This window comes from Osmerus mordax, chromosome 15 (assembly GCF_038355195.1).
Source record: "Osmerus mordax isolate fOsmMor3 chromosome 15, fOsmMor3.pri, whole genome shotgun sequence".
NCBI classification, from domain to species: Eukaryota; Metazoa; Chordata; class Actinopteri; order Osmeriformes; family Osmeridae; genus Osmerus; species Osmerus mordax.
Genome location: NC_090064.1, coordinates 630415 through 652121, shown reverse-complemented (window position 1 = coordinate 652121; position 21707 = coordinate 630415). Strand labels below are relative to the sequence as shown.

At 39.2% G+C, this 21707-nt stretch overlaps 1 protein-coding gene across 1 annotated transcript in view; it reads left to right on the top strand.

Moving 5' to 3' along the window:
- The first annotated feature begins 9675 nt into the window (after positions 1 to 9675).
- The window catches only part of rbbp8 (retinoblastoma binding protein 8), a 32853-nt gene continuing 20821 nt past the window's right edge, over positions 9676 to 21707 (top strand). The window contains exons 1-2 of the mRNA XM_067251525.1: positions 9676 to 9771; positions 20469 to 20640. Of these exons, the coding sequence (XP_067107626.1) occupies positions 20520 to 20640 (121 nt within the window). The 5' untranslated portion in view covers positions 9676 to 9771; positions 20469 to 20519. The remainder of the gene's footprint in view (positions 9772 to 20468; positions 20641 to 21707) is intronic.

Here is a 21707-nt window from a genome sequence, read left to right as displayed (position 1 = left end):
GACTTCAGGCTGTCATTGACTGCAAAGGATTTGCAACCAAGTATTAAAAGTGACAATTAGATTTATGATTATGTTAGTTTGTCCAATTATTTTTGGTCCCTTAAAAAGGGGGGGGCCACATATAAAATGTGTTGTAATTCCTACACCGTTCACCTGATTTGGATGTAAATACCCTGAAATTAAAGCTGAAAGTCTGCACTTAAAGCACATCTTGATTGTTTCATTGTGGTGGTATACAGAGCCAAAATGATGAAAATTGTGTCAATGTCCAAATACTTATGGACCTAACTGTATATCTATGATACAAACGGATTTATTAACTTTTGAGAACGTCTTCTGGACCAATAGGAACAGCGCATTGGTCCAATTATTACACTAGTATATAAGAAACAGCTTTTTCCCCCAGGCTGTAAGACTTCTGAATCAGCAACTTTGATCCACTGAACGGTCGCCATCACCATTCACTTTCTGCTCCCCCATTCATACAACCACACTTCCTACATATATTTGCACAATTTTAAATGTTTTACTTAATTTTATATTCCTCATATTTTAAACTGCTACTAGCTCTTCTTGTGCTGTTGTTACTTGTTAATGTTATATGTTATAGTATTATAGTGTTATAGTGTTGAATGCTATTTTTGGTATATGTTACTATGTTACTTTGTTATTTATATCTACTGTCTACTGAGCAGATGTTGCTGGCCAAGTCTTAAGAATTTCGCTGCACTGAAGCAATTTGGTGTATGCGACAATAAACTTGGATTGATTGATGTGGCCGCCATTTTGAATGAATGAATATAACGTTTTTTCGCTACCTCTCCTATAAAGTTTGTCCAATCTTCACCAAATTTGGCACAGATCATCTTCAGACCAAGCCTCACATAACACATCACATGGCGTTTTCATTTTAGCAACCGTTTGTTAGTTAGAGCCAATCAAATTGAGCAACTGATCCGGAAAAAGGGAAGTGAGGTCATATCTCAGCCAATCTTTGATGCAGTGACTCCAAACTTGGTGTATGGACTCAGGACCCTCTTATTAAGAGGTCTGAGACAGGTAGTGTCATTTGACCTCTAGGGGGCACTACAATAGGCAGGATTGTGTGTTGACAAATAACTGTTGATTTGTTTGTCTTATTTAAGTGATTCCTTTTTCTCATGATATCTTAGCAGATCCCGTGTCTGATACATGTTAACTTATGATACCAGCCGAATTGATGTGGCCGCCATTTTGAATGAATGAATATAAAGTTTTTTTGCTACTTCTCCTATAAAGTTGTCCAATCTTCTCCAAATTTGGCACAGATCATCTTCAGACCAAGCCTCACAAAAGACATCACATTTTTTTGATTTTCTAAACCTTTTGACTGGAACAGCCAATCAAAGTCGTCAACCAAGCCACCATAAAAGAAGTGAGGTCATATCTCAGCACCTCTTTACTGCATTGACACCAAATTTGTCAATGCACCTCTTTACTGCATTGACACCAAATATAGGGACTAGGGACCCTGTTCTAAAGAGGTCCAAAATGGGTCATGCCATTTCCCCTCTAGGTGGCGCTGCAATAAGCAAAACTGTGGCACCAATTATCTTCAGATCAAGCCTCACAAACGTTTTCACATGGTCTTTGATTTTCAAAACGGTACAGCTGGTCAAAGTCGGCGATGAAGCCGCCAAAACAGGAAGTGAGATCATATCTCAGGAAATATTCGCTGAATTGACATCAAACTTGGTACAGGTGCTCGGGACCCTGTTCCAAAGAGGTCCACAAAAGATTGTGTCATCTAACCGCTAGGGGGCAATCCTGTGTTTTTTTACTTGTCATACCAGCTGAATTGATGCGGCTGCCATTTTGAATGAATTAACATTTTTTTCCCTACTCCTCCTTCAAAATGTATCCAATATTCACCAAATTTGGCACAGATTATCTTTCAGACCACAATCACCTTCACGTCAAAATTGACTTGGGTCAAATCTGACAAACGCTTGCCCCAGGAAAAACTGCTTATATTTTTACACAGTAACTGAACATAGTAATTTCCAGCACTGAGAATAGCTCACTAGGATAAATTTGTATCCTGGGAAGGGCAACATAAGACGTTCAAATCCAGCCAAAGCCAACGACGCTGTTATGTCACGAATTATCTGTTTAGCGAGACAGTGGTTTACGAAACCGTTGGTCCGGTACAGCCGAATTTAATTCGGCAACAAAGCAACCAAACAGGAAGTCAGCAAATCTTTGCGATATCAACACCAAACTTGGTATGTCACGTGGAAGACACTACAACATGTTCCCATGTGCAAAGGCAACTTAATATCTTCAAAAATGATTGAAATAAAGGACATCTAATTTATCGCTGATGCTAAAATAATGCTTTACACATCCGCCAGTCCAAAACTGATACTCTGATTCAATCACAAGTTCATATGAAGACTCTTGAAAATGTTTAGTACACAAATCTGAGAAAAAGTTGACTGTAAGATGAAAATGTTTTGTGAATATTTCCAATATGCATGATTGGCTAATTGCTAGGGATATTTCCAATGAAATGTCTCCCCTTGCTTCTCAGCGCGCGCGCTCCACATTCTCACACACTCAGCTTTTCCCTTGACACACGCGCAAGCTTGGCGAGACGCACACACAACATTTCAGGGCTCAGGGAAGACACTACAACATGTTACCATGTGCAAAGGCAACTTCGTTTCTCCAAAAATTATTGATATAAAGCAAATCGAATTTATCGCTAACGCTAAAATAATGCTTTTCACATCCGGCGGTCAAAAAGTAATACTCTGATTCAATCACAAGTTAATATGAAGACTCTTGAGAAAAATCTGAGAAAAAGTTGAATGTAAGATGTAAAGTAGATTTATTGTGAATATTTGAAATATGCATGCCTGGTTAATTTCTAGGGCTTTTCCCCAAAGTCCTCTGTCCCTCTGCTGCTCACCGCGCGTGCTCCAAATTCTCACACACATAAGGGGCCAGAGTACGGTGGCCCTGAAGTGCAAATCACACCCACTAACATGAGTGCATCCCCCAAATGAAAACACTCCCCCCAAATACGAGTCAACTGCCCCCAAATAGGATGAAGTGCTCACCTCCCCCCAATACAAAGACACGCTCCCCCAAATGGGAAACAACATTACATTAACTCAAAAACACATTACATTAACTCAAAAACACATTACGTTAACTCAAAATGGAAAGGGTTGGTACTACACTTCGTTTGCTGAATGGATGCAGTAACTAACAATAAATTGATCGACAGAAGTACAAAATGCAATAGCCTGACAGAGTTACGTGCACCAGGACATTTGTTTGGCTATCGAAGCATGTAGCAAGTAGTAGGCTACTTATGCAAAAGTATAAATTGCATGTTAAACGTCAAAATCGATAGCGAAACAACCATCCTGGTCCACGTAACTCTGTCATTACCATGAAGTTGATCGTTTTGGTTGGAATAAAAGAAGAAACATTGTGTTAACAATTCAGAGTCTACTTGCACTACACTTTATTTTGATCAGGAACATTCCTATGAAATAATCTTAGATATGCTGTTAACGTTTCACAACATTAAAATAAGTAGCCTATGTGCACGCTAAAAACACAGTTGAAGGAAGCAGGACTTTTCAGAAAAAAGACTAATAGTCCACAACAGAAGAACGAAATGCCACAATGACAGAGTTACGTGGACCAGGATAATTGTTTGGCTATCGATTTTTACTTTAACACGCAATATATACTTTTGCATAAGTAGCCTACTATTTGCTACATGCTTTGATAGCCAAACAAATATCCTGCACGTAACTCTGTCAGGCTATTGCATTTTGTACTTCTGTCGATCAATTTCTTGTTAGTTACTGCATCCATTCAGCCACGAAGTGTTGTACCTACCCTTTCCGTTTTGAGTTAATGTAATGTGTTTTTGAGTTAATGTAATGTCGTTTCCCATTTGGGGGAGCGTGTCTTTGTATTGGGGGGAGGTGAGCACGTCATCCTATTGGGGGGAAGTTGATTCGTATTTGGGGGGAGTGTTTTCATTTGGCAGGATGCACTCATATTAGTGGGTGTGATTTGCACTTCAGGGCCACCGTACCAGAGCCCCTTGACACACGCGCGAGCTTGGCGAGACGCACACACAACATTTCAGGAAATTGTGGGCTGACCAAGCCCCCATTCACTCCTTGGCTTGAAACAAAGGCCCTTGTGGATCTTGATGGTATTGCATTTCAGATTTGGTATCCCATTGGTAAGTCTGCAGCATGGATTTTTCTATACAGTGACAATTTGTGAAGAATATACATTTTTCAATGGTTCGCAATGTTTTGGAGGAATTCGCCATTGCTGCCTGCAGCTATATTTAACATTGGAACTGAAGGGAACTCACCCTCACTAACTGTAAATGTAGGGACCTCACCCTCACTAACTCGGTTACTGTAGGGACCTCACCATCTATTAACACTGTAACTGTATAATAATTGTATTCAGCCTATGGTCTGCACTCTGTAACACCAGCTGCCTTGGAGGAGGCGATCCCTCATTGAACCTCCCATGGTTTCTTCTATCTTTTTCTCTGAGTTTACCTGGGAATGTTTCATCCTCTTCCTTTAAAGAGCCACTAGCTTTTCCTGTTCGTGTGCATCACATTTACTAGAATACGAATGCTTCCTTGCATATGACATGTTAAGTATTATGTCCAATGATCTCCATTTAAACTATACTAATTTATCTTGTCATTCTATTTTATGGAACAGCAGAATTTGCACATCTGTGAAATACTTGCATATTGAAAATATTGAGGGTATAGTGAATCAATATTATACTGTTAAAATCTTTATATATGCTTTAAAAAATCCCCAAAATGAATTATACAGAGGGACTTCTATAGAGTCTGAGCCTTTGCAAAAATCTAGAATTAATATTACTGCCTGATTAGGGGTCAGATGGCTGTGCAGTTAGGGAATCAGGCTATTATTCAGAAGATTGACGGTTCGATTCCCAGCCGTGCAAAATTACGTTGTGTCCTTGGGTAAGGCACTTCACCCTACTTGTCTCGGGGGAAGGTCCCTGTAGTTACTGTAAGTCGCTCTGGATAAGAGCGTCTGCTAAATTACTAAATGTAAATGTGATTATGTTTGTAGTACATTGAGTTGATTTGATTGGAGTGGATTGGGTTTATTATAAAGTTGTACTGCATTGTTATACTAGTTTTGTATTATTGACGTGAATGCAAAACTGGATATTTCTGGGAATACCTCAACTACACCTGAAAAGAGGGGCTTGAGGAAAGAGTTCTGGCTTCAGGGACCTGAGGAGAGAGTTCCGGTTTAGAGGGGCCTGAGGACGGAGTTTCCATTCCTATATAAAATTTTTGCACAAGGAATCAATGAAAATTTGAAAGCCGTCTGCGATCAAAATATATCCGTAGGAGTGATGGCCTTACAGGCGAATTGAAAGGTTTTTCAAGATAACATTTCTGAATTCTTATTGTTGGTGTTTAAAGAGGCTGTGTGTCAAGGCTTAATTAAATTTTTACCTAAACCTAATAAGGATTGTCTCCTACTTGACAACTGGAGGCCCATAACCTTAATTAATAATGCTGCAAAATTATTGGCTCACAGTTTTGCACAAAGAATGAAGCTATGTTTGGATACAATTATAGATGAAAGTCAGTCTGACTTTATGCAAGGAAGGCACATAAGCAACAATATTCAACTAATATTAGATTTAATTGACTATAAGGACTATATATGACAGCCAGTGGCGGCTGCTGGTCTTTCAACAGGGGAAGCTCATTTTCGGCCTACATCATATACATTTTCAGTTCACTGGCTAGTTCACCCCTACGACACTAGCCTAGCCTACTGTATGAATGAATGTATGAATGAACGATCTAACGAAAACATATTTAAACCCGAAGGAAATGTGGGAATTGGGTTAAACTGAAACAAGGAATGTGATGTATAATTGTATGAAATGTATGATGAAAATTGGCTAGCAATTTCGCCAAGCAAATACCAAGAAATAGGTTGCAGCAGTTTGTCTTTCAACTACAGTTGCAAAATCCGCAATGGGACTCAGCTTGAAGCTGAAAAAAACAGTTCAACGCAGCCCCATTGAAGTCCATGGAAGCTGAGCTTCAACAGGGAAATGCACTGTGGCGCTACAGGAATGTATGAAAAGGAAATCAGTCAGTCGACCTGCTAATATATATGTAGTTGATTCTGAACGAACTAGTCTTCGATATGAACGTGTTCTAACGCATTTAAAATGTTAACACAATAGTAAATATTTGACCATTAATATTTTGAAATGTTAGGGGAAGCTGAGCTTCCCTTGCAGTCTTAAAGAAATCGCCACTGATGACAGCTATATTCTATTCATAGATATGTACAACGCCTTTAATACTGTAAAACATGACTTTTTATTTGATGTATTAGATATGGCCAATATTTTAAAAGGGCAATACAAATTTATATTGTGACTGTAATAGCTCAGTTAAACTTCCATGGGGAACTACCCGTAGATTTGACATTTTCTGGGGTATAAAACAAGGAGATCCTGTGGCTCCATTCCTTTTCCTATTGGTTATGCAAACGCTGTCTCTACTTATAAACAGTGACTCTTTTCAGGGCATCGAAATTAGGGATAAAGAAATTAAATGCTGTCAGCTTGCCAATGATACAGTAGTTTTTTTTTTAAAGATGTGTCACAGGTTAAAATATTTATTGAATGTTTCAATATGTTTTCTAAAGCTTCAGGTTTATCTCTGAATATTAAAGGCCCCATGACATGAAAATTTCACTTTAGGAGGTTATTTATTATTTATATGAGTTCCCCTTTGGTCCCCCAGTGGCTAGAACCCAAATATATAATATATATTAGGTATATTATATTATATATAATATATATAATACCCAAGCCCTGGGTATTCTTCTCTACCTTTGAGAAAATGAAAGCTGAAATGCTTGGTTTTGAAAATGCTACTTTTATGACGTCATAAAAGTTGCATTGCCCGCCCAGAGAATCTGGCACGCCCATGAGAAACTGAGCTACGACAGTGCGAGTGCGATATCCTCAAGAGACATCATGCTGGCAAAGTGTTTGGATGTACACATGAAAACCAGTCTTTTTTTAGTTCCTTCATCTGAGCCTCTGAAGAACCAGTGTCTTAATTTTATTTTCTCTAGAATTTCGCCGGCACAACTTCCAAAGTTTTGTATGTCTGCGCCAAACATTTCAGCGACATTTGTTTCCTCAACTTGGGCCAATACAAAGCTGGCCTTATTAAAGTCTGGATCAGTACCAACTCTCCTTGGTCCAGCTACAAATCTCGGACAAGTAAGTCAACTAACGCTATATCATTTTGTTGCTTTACTGTATAGCCTATGGTTACCTAGCTTGTTACCCTTAGAATGTGGCTGCAACATTAGCTCTGCAGGTAAGAGCTAACAGCCCAGTTACTGTTGCTAATGTAAAGGTAGATAGCATCAAGTATGTGTGTGAATACACACACTGTAACACGAGTGTTGTACCCTTTGTTATTTGGATAACCGTTCTGCTGTTGGTGTTATGGCGCGCGCGCGCGATATCCGCTTCTCCCCTCCTCATTAGCATTTAAAGCTACAGACACCGAAACGGCACGTCCTGAGGAAAGCTCATTGTGGGACTGCTCGTAGTGGCTGTAATTCTGCACCAAGGCTGAATTTCGGGAAAGAGACTTCAGATACACTATTAGGGGACATCTAAGGCCTATATAAAAGCATCCAAAAACAGCACATTTCTAGCCACTCATATAAATAATAAATAACCTCCTAAAGTGAAATTTTTATGTCATGGGACCTTTAATAAATGTACCCTTTTTCCACTTAAAGACAATAGCATTTCTTTAACTGAATTTGAAGGTATTTTCCGGTTTGGGAGGAAGTAACTTATCTTGGTATCAATATTTGTAAAACTTGCAACTATTTGTGCAATTAAACTTCCAACCTCTTCTGCTGAAAATGGCTCATGAGGGACTTTTCACTCAAAGGTAGGACTCCAAAACCGAGGGACTATCTTGTTTAGTTCATACTGCAAAAGTATTCGATATACCAAAAGCCTTTCTTTAAAAATGTGATTATACTTTATTCAACTTCATTTGGAAAAAAAACAAGTCTCACTATCTAAATAGGAATATATTATGTAACTCATATAATCAAGGTGGTTTGAATGCACTTAGAATGCATTTTGTTACTTCAAATTCAATTTTTAAATTCAACTAGATTAAACACTTTATTAAACACAATTATGGTATATCATTCCAAACCTTATTTTTGAAAAAGTTGGTGGTATACAGTTCCTTTTAAAATGTGACTTTGAGGTCAACAAACTTCCAATTAATGTATCACAGTTTCATAGGCAGGCTCTTTTATGTTGGCTTCTAATACACAAACATAACTTCTCCCCCCATAAACAGCCAATATGGAATAATAAAAACGTTAAATACAAGAATAAATCAATTTACTATGATAATTGGGTTAAAAATTATATTTTAATGCTTTCACAATTGATACATAATGAAGGCCATTTGTTTACGTACATTGAACGTTTTGAGTCTACACGAGAATATAGCATTGTATTTGATGCAATACCAGCAGGTCTTTTGAGACTTTTACAAGGTTCCAGTGAACCTTATTTCAATTTATCATTTACAAAAGAGATCCTGATAAATGGTATTGATATCAATGATAAAAGATGCAATCATACATTTTTCAGGTGGTTGCCCTGTAACTCCTCGCAATATATTTTTGGGGAGCAATCAATTTGAGAACATAAATTTGAAACTGATGTGGACCTATAACAACAAATATTAGTATTAATAATAAAGTTAATGAAGTTTACTTAAAATTATACACACAATTTATACAACAAACCAGTTCCTAAAAATATATATATATATATCTGAATCTTGTGAGTTCTGTAAGAGATACTGAAACTATTTTACATCTTTTTTTTTTACGTATATACCGGTATGTGACATTCTTCTGGATTTATGTTGAATATTTAATTAGTACATTATTTGATATTAAAAGGCTATTAACATACATATTTTCTTTTATTTTGACAAATATATAAACAAAATCCACCATAAGTTTTATTTACACAAATATAAATGGTCTGGAAAGATGCCTAATATCTCCCATTTTAAAGCAGATATCAGCATTGGTTTTGAAACTTTAAAAGGACTTTCAAGCCGAAAAGCTGGAGAACATTGGACATTCATAAAGAAATGAATTACTCCTTTTTATATTGACACATAATTTACCTCTTTCTGTTTAAACAGTGATTTTTTTTTGTTCTTAGTTTTAAAATCGTGTATATGAAACGGCTATTGCTCTTATTGTACATATGTCTTCTGACAATGTTAATAAAAAAATAAAAATAAAAAATAGAAAAACATCAGTCGCAACAGTAGGACGTCACCACACGCATAGGAGTGCGGCCGTGGAACATAATTATTCATAAGTATGCAGTGACATAACGACATCTCTGACGTTGATAACAAACCGCCATGGCTGCCATGTGCGGACGTTTTAAACTCCGCCGTAAGACATCTAACCTTTATATATATCTATGTGTGGTTGTGGTCGAGCCAAAGCACGTGACGACCGGAAAAGAAGTGTCATCCCATCATGCTGTGCGACGCGCGCGCTAACTCAAACTGAAGAGGACTAGATAAATGTGGATGTGCTGGTGATTTGAATGAACTGAAGCTCAAGCGAGGTATGTTGTTGAAGTGTTTGTCAAATTAATAGTCTCAAACTTAACTTAATGAAAATAAAGTGCAGTTCTCGTAAACTAACTGTCAAGTTCACGTAAGGATTAGTAGGCTACTACAACAACAAAATATCGAAGCACGGTTAGCTTTACCTTTCTCTCACTGATAGCACTAAACTTGATTTGATTTGGTAGTGCAGTGGACAAAAGTAGAATGCGAAGCAGCGTCAAGCCGCGTTAACCTTATCCCTATTAGTGTTGAGACCAGATTTGATCTGCAGATATGGAGAAAAGATGGGAAAAGAAAAAGAAAGTGGGCCCTACCTGGACAAACGGAACGCCAATGGCAGACAACGATATTTGGATAAATGAAACACCATTAACAATAATGGTTGAATGGCAGGAATGATCTACCATTGTGATATTTCCGAAAATATAACAGAAATGCACACCCGTAAACGCACTAGCAGAAAAGCTCGACCATCATAATACGGTGTCTGTCTACACTAAAGTTTAAATAACGTGACGTCAGCTTCGTATTCTAACCCAACTATAACTTAATTTACGGTAATACACAACCTAGACAACAAAAATGAAATGGTTAATTGGAGCAAACCTTTGTATTTTTGGTAGACTACGCATTATCAAAATAGAGCGCTGCAATAAATTATTTTGCACCTGACAACGACGTGTACATTGGACCGACTAGCCCTACATGAAGAATATAACTAAACGTAATACATTTAATAGATTTCGTTATTTTTACTGGCTTACTACTTTGACACTGTTGTCACGTTTGAATACAGAATATCAGAATTAGTGCCATGAGATCTGTTGTGTGGTTCCCATTAAGCCTGCCTGGATCAAGCCTAAATTAGTATATTTTCAGAAGCCTGATGGCCTTAAAACTATACATTGAACCGATACACATTTAGCAGATGTCTTCATCAGCTAGGAGCAACCACAGCAGAAGGTTGGGCTTTTAGTGAAGTAGCTAGACCTCTAGGTGGAGTAGCTACACCTCTAGATGCACACATGGAAGACAAAATGAGGATCTGCAACATATGTCGGGTCTTCTACCTTTCCCTGGTTGGGTAGGGATTACATACAGTGCATCTGGAAAGTATTCACAGCGCTTCACTTTTTCCACATTATGTTTCAGCCTTATTCCAAAAAGGATTCAATAATTTATTTCCTCACAATTCGACACACAATACCCCATAATGACAAAGTGAAAACGTTTGTTTCATATTTTTAATAGATTAATAAAATGCCCTTGAGGGTTTAGGTTGGTTGAGGGGCAGTTCTATGGGCGTATGTGAAGCCCTCTGTGACATGCTTGCGTGTAAAAAGGGCTACAAATACATTTGATTTGAAGAACGAAAATATAACATGTACGTAAGTATTCACAGCCTTTGCTCAATACTTTGTTGAAGCACCTTTGTTTGACAGCAATTACAGCCTCAAGTCTTTTTGTATGGAAGCAAATCAGTGACATAATGTTTTGAATTTTAAAAGGCATTGAATACTTAATATTGAAATTTAAACAAGACCAAATTCTCATATGAATATATTTCAATGTAAAATAAAATTCAAGTTGCCAAAAAATTCTTATCCAGAGCGACTTACAGTAAGTACAGGGACATTCCCCCGAGGCAAGTAGGGTGAAGTGCCTTGCCCAAGGACACAACGTCAGTTTGCATGACCGGGAATCAAACTGGCAACCTTCGGATTACTAGCCCGACTCCCTCACCGCTCAGCCACCTGACTCCCAGTATACCAAGGATAGGTAGAGCAATGGAGCAACAGAGAAGAGAAAACGCATGATGACTACCAGGGAAAACAACCATGCTTCGGTGAGTCTGATGTGATCAAATCTTGCATTAAGGCTCGATTGCTCTACCTATCCTACTTTTTTTTTGGCTTGAATTTTTTCAGATCAAATTTTTTAGGCTTGAATTTGAGCAACCTGAATTTTATTTTACATTGAAATATATTTATGAGAATTCTGTCTTGTTTAAATTTCAATATTAAGTATTCAATGCCTTTTTAAAATTCAAAACATTCTCTGATTTGCTTCCATATTTTTGAGTATGATGCTACAAGCTTGGCACACCTATTTTTGGTCAGTTCCTCCCATTCATTTTTGCAGGATGTGCACCGACACTCCCCACATTGGATGGGGAGTGTCGGTGCACAGCCATTTTCAGAAGTGTTACATAGCCTACTCTGTGCAAAGTGATATTGTGAAATAATTACCACGTATTATTTGGCAATTATACCCACTCTCTCAAGCCCTTTGCATGATTGACACCTGTCTGCCAGTATCATACTCGCATGCGCGTGCCCAAGTAAACCAAAAACAAACTGTCGCACCGTACAAATCACGGTTGAAGAAAAGTTATCTGGAAATTGCAACATCTCTGGTAAGGAACTTTTGTGATTTTGCTTACATCTTGTAAAGTATTTAGCAACGTCAAAATTTAGCTCACCGACGACAGCTTTTCTTTTACCAAAAATGGGACAGATTTAGCTAGCTTAGAAGAGCAAGTTTAAGCACTAGTAACTAACATAGCTAACTCAGATCCTAACATTACCAACCTAGCTGACGTGATAGCAAAATTTGACATCACACATGATTCAGCTGAACAAGCTCTGCTAGAATATAGCTTTGTTCATTGTATAATTTATAAAATGTATTTTTTCCAGCATGTGCAGGATGACAAGGATTTCCTTGGAGGATGTGGGAAAGACACTCCACGGGGATCCTGAAGGAGATAGTCAGATCCTAAAAGTCGATTTAGGGTAGGGGTGGAATGGTACATGTATTCGTATTGAACCGTACGGTACGGGCGTCACGGTTCGGCGCATGAAATTACACGGTATAAAAATAAATGAAACTCGCATGCAAATTAATTAATCGGGAGTCAGGTGGCTGAGCGGTTAGGGAGTCGGGCTAATAATCAGAAGGTTACCGGTTCGATTCAGGCTGTGCAAAATGTTGTTGTGTCCTTGGGCAAGGCACCTACTTGCCTCGGGGGAATGTCCCTATACTTACTGTAAGTCGTTCTGGACAAGAGCGTCCGCTAAATGACTAAATGTAAATGTAAATTAATGTAATGCGGAACTACTGTTAGATACTCGTGTTCTTTAGGGACATCTAATCTGTAGCTCTGATTGGCGCCGCTGTGAGCGTGAGTAGCTAGCAGCACTACGGACGAGTATGGCGAGTGGTGGCGACCCACGAGAGATAGAGGACACCCGCCAGCCTCTTTAGGATTGCAAGTTTGGGAAAACTTCTGTTTCCCATTCAGTTACAGTAGTACAGGCGATAGTGGTGGATAAAACAAAAACTGTGTGTCGGCGTTGTTCAGCAGTTGTGGGCAGTGACGTGCAGTCTGGGTAGGCAAGGCAGGCACTGCCTACCCTGCCAAAATTCAAACGTAATTTTTATTTATTAAATCATTTTATTTAATAAACTTGTATTTGTATTTTTACTGTTTATTCTTGTGATTTATATATGCAATGTGTGTTATTCCAATTGTTTAGACGTTAAGATGACAAATGTAGCAGTTACGCATAATCAAATGCCAAAAAAAATCTAGAATAAGCAGTGCTTTTCCTGTCCGTTCACTGCGGACGACAAGCAAAAAACTCACTTGCGCACTTCGATCCTGTAGGCCTATTCTTCAACATGTACGTTGAAAAGCACAACTCTGCTGTGCCTTTGCACGTAAATATGTTATGCCAGTAATCACCTACGTTACGAATCAAACATTAACGACCAATTAAAATCGAGATATTACTGGACATTTACATTATTTACTGGACAAATTATTTGTACATTTAAATAACAGTTTGAGAACATAAATTGCTGAAGCTTTCAAAACGTATAAATTACATTTCTTATGTGGCAATGATGAAAGCGAACAAACCAAAGCGAACTAACTCCTTGCCTAGCCTCTTACTGACATCACTGCATGTCACTGGTTGTGGGGTATTTGAGTGGAAATACATCTAACATGCTAATGCATATAAAGCATCTGGCGTGTGCTAAATGACAAATATCCAACGCCATCACCCAGGTGTGCCAATCACTGGAACGAGACAAAAAAAAATCTGTCCAACTTCTCCCTACAGTGCTTAACCCTTGTGTTATCTTCGGGTCATTCTGACCCATCAGTCATTGTGACCCACCGTCGTATTGCGACAAATTTACCTCATACAAAAACAAAGTGAAGCATTTTCTTTTACCTGTCGGGCTGTCTCAGACCCCCCACATTGGAATGGTTAAAAGAAAATTATTTGTATTTGTTTTTGTATTGGGTAAAATTGGGTAAACACAACGATGGTTCGTTATGAACCTTTGGGTCATGTGACCCGAAGGCAGCACGAGGGTTAACCAGCCATTGATCCCCAGTTACTGTGTGTGGCGCATCATGCACAGTTTCCCTGACCCATAAGGACATTACATTGGCTTCATCCCTGCCAAATGTTATAGTAGTTTTATAGTATGGTTCACCAAACACACAATGTATTTCATTGATCAGTAATTTATTCAGTTCTTGCTAAGTGTCTTGCTGTTTATTGTTCAAAAATTTTCCCTAGATGTCATTGTGCTTATATGCCTAATCTATTACAATGTCATAATCAGTTGATACAATTACTATCAAATATTTTTTTATAACTATTGGCTGTAGTTTGTAACTATAATTACTGAAATAAACAGGAAATTCCAACAACCCTTGTCAGTCCTCAGATGCTAAAATCAGTACAGAAGGCCAATTTGTTAAGACAAAGGGGTGCTGGGTAGGGATGGGTATCGAGAACCGGTTCATATTTAGAACCAGTTCCCAGCGAATCGATTCCTTGGAATCGTTAGCAAAATTCCTTAACGATTTTGATAACGATTCTGTGCCATTAAACAATTAAAATGCTAAGTTTAATAATGGATTAAAAATCGATATGCTCAGTTTAATAATGGGACACGCGAACGTCTGTCTGAATAAACTATAAAAGTTCGCACAGACAGACTGCAGCAAACATACTAGGAAGGACTAGTAAGGACTAGGAAGAAGCGTTCTAAAGTTTGGTTGTATTTCACACGACAAAATTACAACAACGCCACTTGTAACGCGTGTAAAAAGTCTATTTCTGTCGAAGGGAGGAAATACTACAAATATGAAGAAGCATTTGAACACAGCATGGAATGAACTACTGGAACGTCATGTGTTCGATGCATGCAGCAGCGCAGCTAACGTTCGCGCTTCATCTCTAACTATCTAAGGTAGAGCTAAACTGCTCAAAAGTGATCACAACAACTTGTTACTTTGTGAAGCAATTTGCCTTTATTGTGTGTAGTCGATCTAGTTATCTTCTGTCCCGTCGTTTTGAAGCATACATTTTAGCTCCGGCATTCGTCTCCCATTAGTATTGATCATTTCACGTTATCGGGGCGGCGTGTGTTATCAGCAAACGTTCGTGTGTCGCATTATTAAACTGAGCATATTGATTTTTAATCCATTATTAAATTTAGCATTTTAATTGTTTAACCTTTTAATGGTCCTGTTAAATGTGCCTAAACAACATACCCAAAGTACATTGAAAGCTGTTGTTGAACCATTTGGAGTACATGCATGTAAATGGTCTCTTTTGAAAGGTGACACTGAAGTTATTTCCCCTGTTGTTAGGACCCCTGTAAGTCCTACTGGGGTTGAGTAATAGAAGCTTGAACACAAGGAAACTGAAAGTTTCCACCTCTAGGCCGGTAGGTATTAGCTCATTTCAGAGCCAGTCAAAGCCAGTTTGAGAAATTTGTTTAGAACGAGTGTGTGTGTGTGGGGGGGTGCAGGACGCACAGACCTATGGCTGTAGAGGGGAACATCGATAAGAGAATCGATAAGGAATCGAATCGATAAGCAGGAATTGATAAGGAGTCGGAATCGTTAAAATCTTATCAATACGCATCCCTAGTGCTGGGTAGGGGTGGAACAGTACACTGAAGTCAAGGTTCGATTCATACCGCGGTTCAGACATCACGGTTCGGTAGGCTACGAGTTCGGTACAACGGAAGGAAAAGCAAAACAAACCTCTACGAGTGAATACGGGCGCATTGAAGATGACATGTAAATTCCGATTGCGTCAGTAATTCTTTTGGCCCTATTTGTATGTGTATCTAATGGCTGGTTAAGTACTATAGGGAGGAGAAGTTGGATTTTTTTTTTTGTCTAGTTCCAGTGATTGGCACACCTGGGTGATGGCGTCGGATATTTTTAGTCATTTAGCACACGCCAGATGCATTACATGTGTTAGCATGTTAGATGTCGCTTTTGATAAAAGCGTCTGCTAAATGCGTAAATGTAGATGTATTTCCACTCACATACCACACAACTGCTGAACAACGCCGACACAGTGCTTGTCTTATTCACCACTCTCTCGCCTGTACTACTCTAACTGAATGGGAAACCGAAGTTTTCCCAAACTTGCAATCTTAAAAAGGCCGGCGGGTCCTCTATCTCTTGTGGGTCGCCACCACTTGCCATACTCGTCCTTAGTGCTGCTAGCTATCTCTGACTCACGGCGGCGCCAATCAGAGCTTCAGACAGTGTTGGGAAAGTTAACTTTCTATATGAACTAGTTCAGTTCATAGTTCATAATTCAAAATGTTGAACTAAGTTCACAGCTCCCAAAAATGAACTAGTTCAGTTCTTTTTTTCAATATGTTGCAAGCTATAACTTTTCAAAGTTATTTCCACAGCCCGTATAGAACCACAAACAGCAATTATTTTATTAGTTTGGCTGCCGTTGCCAGATTGAAATCTCTATCCGTCTGCAATACCGCTCTCGGCCTCTACGCAACATCAGCGCTATCACACTTGCCAGGCATAGACATTAGAAGAAAGCACACGCAGCGATTGACTGGTTGGGCAACCCTGGATACAGGGCTGTTAACGGTCTGTTTTTCGCCTGGAAGTCTCAAAAAATCTGGCATCTTATTGAACGAAATTAAAAAGAGTGAATGTGACGTTCAGACACCAGAATGAACACGTTCACAGTATCGTTCATAAGGAAGTAATACAGTACGTTCAGTTCACGTTCACCAAAATTATGAACGAGTTCATTAACTTTCGTTCAATGAACGTGTTCAGACGCTGACTGGTTACAGATTAGATGTCGCTAAAGAACACAAGTATCTAACAGTAGTTCCGCATTACATTAATTAATTTAATTTAAATGACTAAATGTAAATGTAATTTGCACGCAAGTTTTATTTATTTTTTAAATATTTATTCAAATGAATGGGTTGTTATCAAGCTCTGTGGAATCCGGGTAACGACCATTCATTTGAATCAGGTGTGCTGGAGCAGGGAAACATCTAAAACATGCAGGACAGCGGCTCTCGAGGACCAGGGTTGCCTACCCCTGACTTACCCAGACACACTGTCGCCGCGGACAGCTTGGATACCGATTTAACTAGACAACATTCCCAATCAGGGTGAACACTCAAATTATCTAAACTATAGACCAGGGGTCACTAATTGGCGGACCGCGGTCCGGGTCCGGACCCAGGCGGTTCCCTATCTGGACCCGGACCTATAACCGATATATTATTATGGAATTAATTCATTTTGACGGAACGTTTCCATTTTAACTGGCACATCTTTTTGTTCCAACTAAATGTGGTTTCTATCCTACTTGTCCAATACAAAGGTCCAATCAGGAGCTTTAATAACTGTAATCACCATGACAACTCACTCACTGAAAGTTGGTTGCAACCTCTATGGGTCAGGTTGTGTGTGTCATTCGCAACAACGCAGGCTAATCGATTTGCTAACAGTACCTGTTTCTTCCTTAGCGAAAAACATGGCGTGCTCTAAACCCGACGAAAATCCCAAAATACCTAATTTCAGACAAGTATGCATTTGTGCTGCCGGTGGGGTGCACAAAACCGATGTGTTTAATGAGACGGTTGCCCTTGTCAATAGTGGTAGCTAATGTGAAACGTCACTATCATGACCTATTTTTACTCCCAGTCCATCCCTACCGCCCCGCAACATTAAGACCCCCCCCCCCCCCCCCCCCCCCCAGCAGCACCCCCCTGATAAAATATCCTATATTCCCGCGGCTATGGTCACTATGACACAAAGCATGGACACTTTGAACAAAATTACCCCCAGAACTCTGAGGTAAGGGCCAGAAAAATAAATAATTATATAATTGTTCCGGACCCTGGACTGAATGGAAATTTGGTTAGTGGACCTTTTGGGTTTCTAATTGAGTACCCCTGCTATAGACCATAGCATTACACATATCAAAACAGAACGAACACAACAATAGAACTCCAAACAATGCTTATTTAACTAAGCTAATGCCCTTAACTTAGTAGCTTTTCAGCTTGCTGCGGGGCGTTCTGGGTTACAAGAGCAATGCACGAGTATAGGCGATCTTACAGCTTTGTGTAACACACTTCGGTTGTGGATAGTATGTCCATAAATAAAGCCAAGTCACTAATTTAGTGGCAGAATCCATTGTTATGTCTACAAAATTATTTTAGATATAATATAAGTTTAGCTAGCTTGTACATCCTGAGGATGCTGTAGCAGACCTTTCTTCTATGTGACAACGGACAAGGATGTTTTGTCCCTCGGGAGTTGACGTAGGCTTGATGCTGAAAGCATTCCGTGACATCAGTGAGGGCTGTTCGAATGGCGATGTCAAGAAGAGCAGTGGTAAAATACAAGTTATGAAAAGAGACAGCGTCCGTGTCTTATTGTCCACACGATCATATTCAATTATATCTAAAACAAACTTACAAAGAGCTCGGTTACACTACCAAAGTTGAATTTGTAATGTTGTTAGTGATGCTAGCGTTATTTTGCTAACTAGCCTATAACATTTCACTGGGTCTTGCAGCTGTTTGATTAACTGAAATTATGAAATGTTATGTTCTACTAGCCATTTGCCTACTTTAGCAAGTCACTGTATTTCCAAGCCCTGATAGTGTAACTGAGACGACACAGTAAATAATTCCTCATTCAAGTAATAAGCCCCCGTTCAAGTGTTGAGCATTAAATTGGCTGCACGGTCTGTAGAGATCTTGAGACAAAGCCACTTTTTTTTGTTCCAAAACCGGACTATAAGCCGCTTCGAAATATAAGCCGCACAAGAAAACTGTAAAATCAAAGTACAAGCTGCGGCTTATTTTCCGTAAAATATGGTATCTTGATGGAAGCCTAATTTACTACTAGACACATTGGCAGTGTGTCGATTCAACTCTACAACATTCTGCTGTTCACAAGCTGTGTGTTGGGGTTTGACAAAATTAGCTATGTGCTTCCAGCTAAGTAACTAGCCATGTTCATTAGCCAATAGTATCCTAGTGTGAATTGCTTGAAGCCTTGACAAGACTGTTGCCTGTGTGAATGCAGAAGAGATGCAGTAATGTTGATCCAAATTACTTCCATTCGAATGTTATTTTTCCTATACGTGTGTAACTTGTGATATTATTGTTAGTATAATCATCAGTCTTTAAGGAAAGTAGGGTTTTTCATAAAAAATACAATTCATAAATAAAGTTAATTACAGTAAAAATAGTCTACAGTTATTTAGTAATGTCTCATGTCTTTGTTTAACTTAGCAGAGTTTAGCTTATTTTCCGTAAGAATAGAAATTGAAGTGCTGTGCTGACTTACAGAAGGCGAGAGACAAGGGTCTGCATTCACTAGCACAGTACAATTGTGTCCACACATTCAAGCCTCTCTTTGTAATTGTCCGCAAGCTTCTGTAAAGCCTGCTAGTTCTCATTAAAGAAATGATCAGTGTCAGAACAGTAATTAACCTTACTCCATGCCTAAAACTATGCCGTGTTGGGTCCTTAGAATTTGAGGGAATTGGTCATGGAAAGTTCTTGGAAAGTGCTTGAATTAGATGTTTTAGAAAGTGTGGGAACCATGTATGTTTGACCATACAAAAGTCCACAATGTTTCGCTTTAATTGGGATTGTTCTGGGTAAAATGCAACTCATTAAATCAGTCAGTTATTCTATCCATATAATGAACAATATGACAACTGCCAGAAGCATTAGCATAATCAAGATTGTCCCTAAAGGCCGAATTATACTACTCCGACTCCGTTACAGACAGTCGGACGGATTCGTTGAATTTATAGTACTCCTGTGGGTGCTGAAAACAATTCACCGCCAGAAGAGTAGGTGGCGCTGCACTGCGATGCTAGCTAGGTTATCGTAAAGTCTGAGCAAAATTACGAATTAGCCGTTTCATCAATAACATAAGCACATGTTCAGCAACTACACTGCCCATTTCTCGTCACATTTTAATTCAGATGCTGATTTACATGTACTGTTTAGCTGATATGAATTGTAAAAACTTACAGCAATGGCGGTCAAAGGATTCTGTTCATCTTGTTGGTCACGGCAACCCCGCACCTGACGCAAGCGGTTCTTAATACGGACCAATCACAGCCAAGGGGTATCCGTAAAAAGACGGACGGACAGACAGGAAAATCAGGAGGTGATCGTAGAGCTCTCCGAGGGGCTCGGAGAGGGCGTTCCACGTGTCCATGAAAACGGAGTAGTATAAATCGGCCTTCAGATCGAAGCCCAATGTCGTAACAACCTCTTTAATCTTTCTCTTGCCATGCGTTTGCTTGCTCATTCATGTCATGCTTGCTCTTGCTCTTCCCAGCAAAGTTCATACTGGATGGAGTTGAACTGACCACATTGAAAGCTGTTTTGGATGATGAGCCGTCCTGGGCTCAGCAGGGACAGTGCTCCCTCCAGCAGAGGTTTGGAGACCTGCAGCAACTTTCACAATCTATGGACTCAACTTAAAGAGTGTCATGACGATGCACTAGAAGGTACTTAATGCCGGCACAGGTTTGTGGCTCAGATGATTATTTACAGGGAAGTCAAATTTTCATATCCCTTCACCTTTTCCATGTTACAGCCTTACTTTTTTATTAGTGGTGGGCATAGATAACATTTTTTAATGTAGATTAATCTCACTGTAATCTTGGCGTTAATCTAGATTAAAATGGCTCATTCAAATTCCGCCGAAGGCATTCAGAATATGTGTGCTACCCAAATAATGACTAAAAGTAAGTCTTTGAGAACGGGTTTCTCAAGCCAGGTGGCGCATTAGACCAGGAGCTCATCTCCCGTTTCCAAAATGCATCACAAACTGCTTGAGAAAGCTGTTCTACTATGATGATTGGTGATGAAAATAAATTATGTTCAATAAGATGTACTTATTAACTTAAAATTGATGTGTTTATTAACTGTTTATTAGATTAGTTAGCTTGGCTGATAGAGCTGTGCTGAAACAGTAGTTTGACGACGACTCTTCCCCTGCGCTACATCAGTGCTTGGCCCGGCATCTTCCGCATTTGCTAAGGGATGCTTTGCGTTTAGGTGGTATTTGAGACTTGAACTCCTACAGTAAACTAATTCCGCATAGCACAAGGTGCAAACAACCTTAGTCTTGTCGAGGTTTCCATTGGGAAGCTTCTTAAAAAGAAATTTTCCCTGAAGCAAACCAGGGGGCTTCATAGCTGCATCCATGTTAGCCCGTCACGTTTGATGTGAAAATTTCATACACAAGGCATATACACAGGTTCGAAGACTCGTTCTCGCCCCCTACAGTGCAATTCGGCTAGGTATACATACTAAAATATCAAGGTGAAAGTCATCATAGCTTGCGTAGTATAGACCCAGCTCCCAACCCAACTTTGAGAATAGATTAACAGCGATGTTTTTTTAATCGCCCGATAAGTCTCACATTAACCCAGCGCGTTAACGCCGATAACGGCCCACCACTACTAACACATTTAAAATGTGTTTACTAACACATTTAAAATGTGTTAGTAAAGGTGGCAAAACGTTTTTCCTCAAACGCATTTTTATGCGTCCTGCAGAGAAGGGAGAC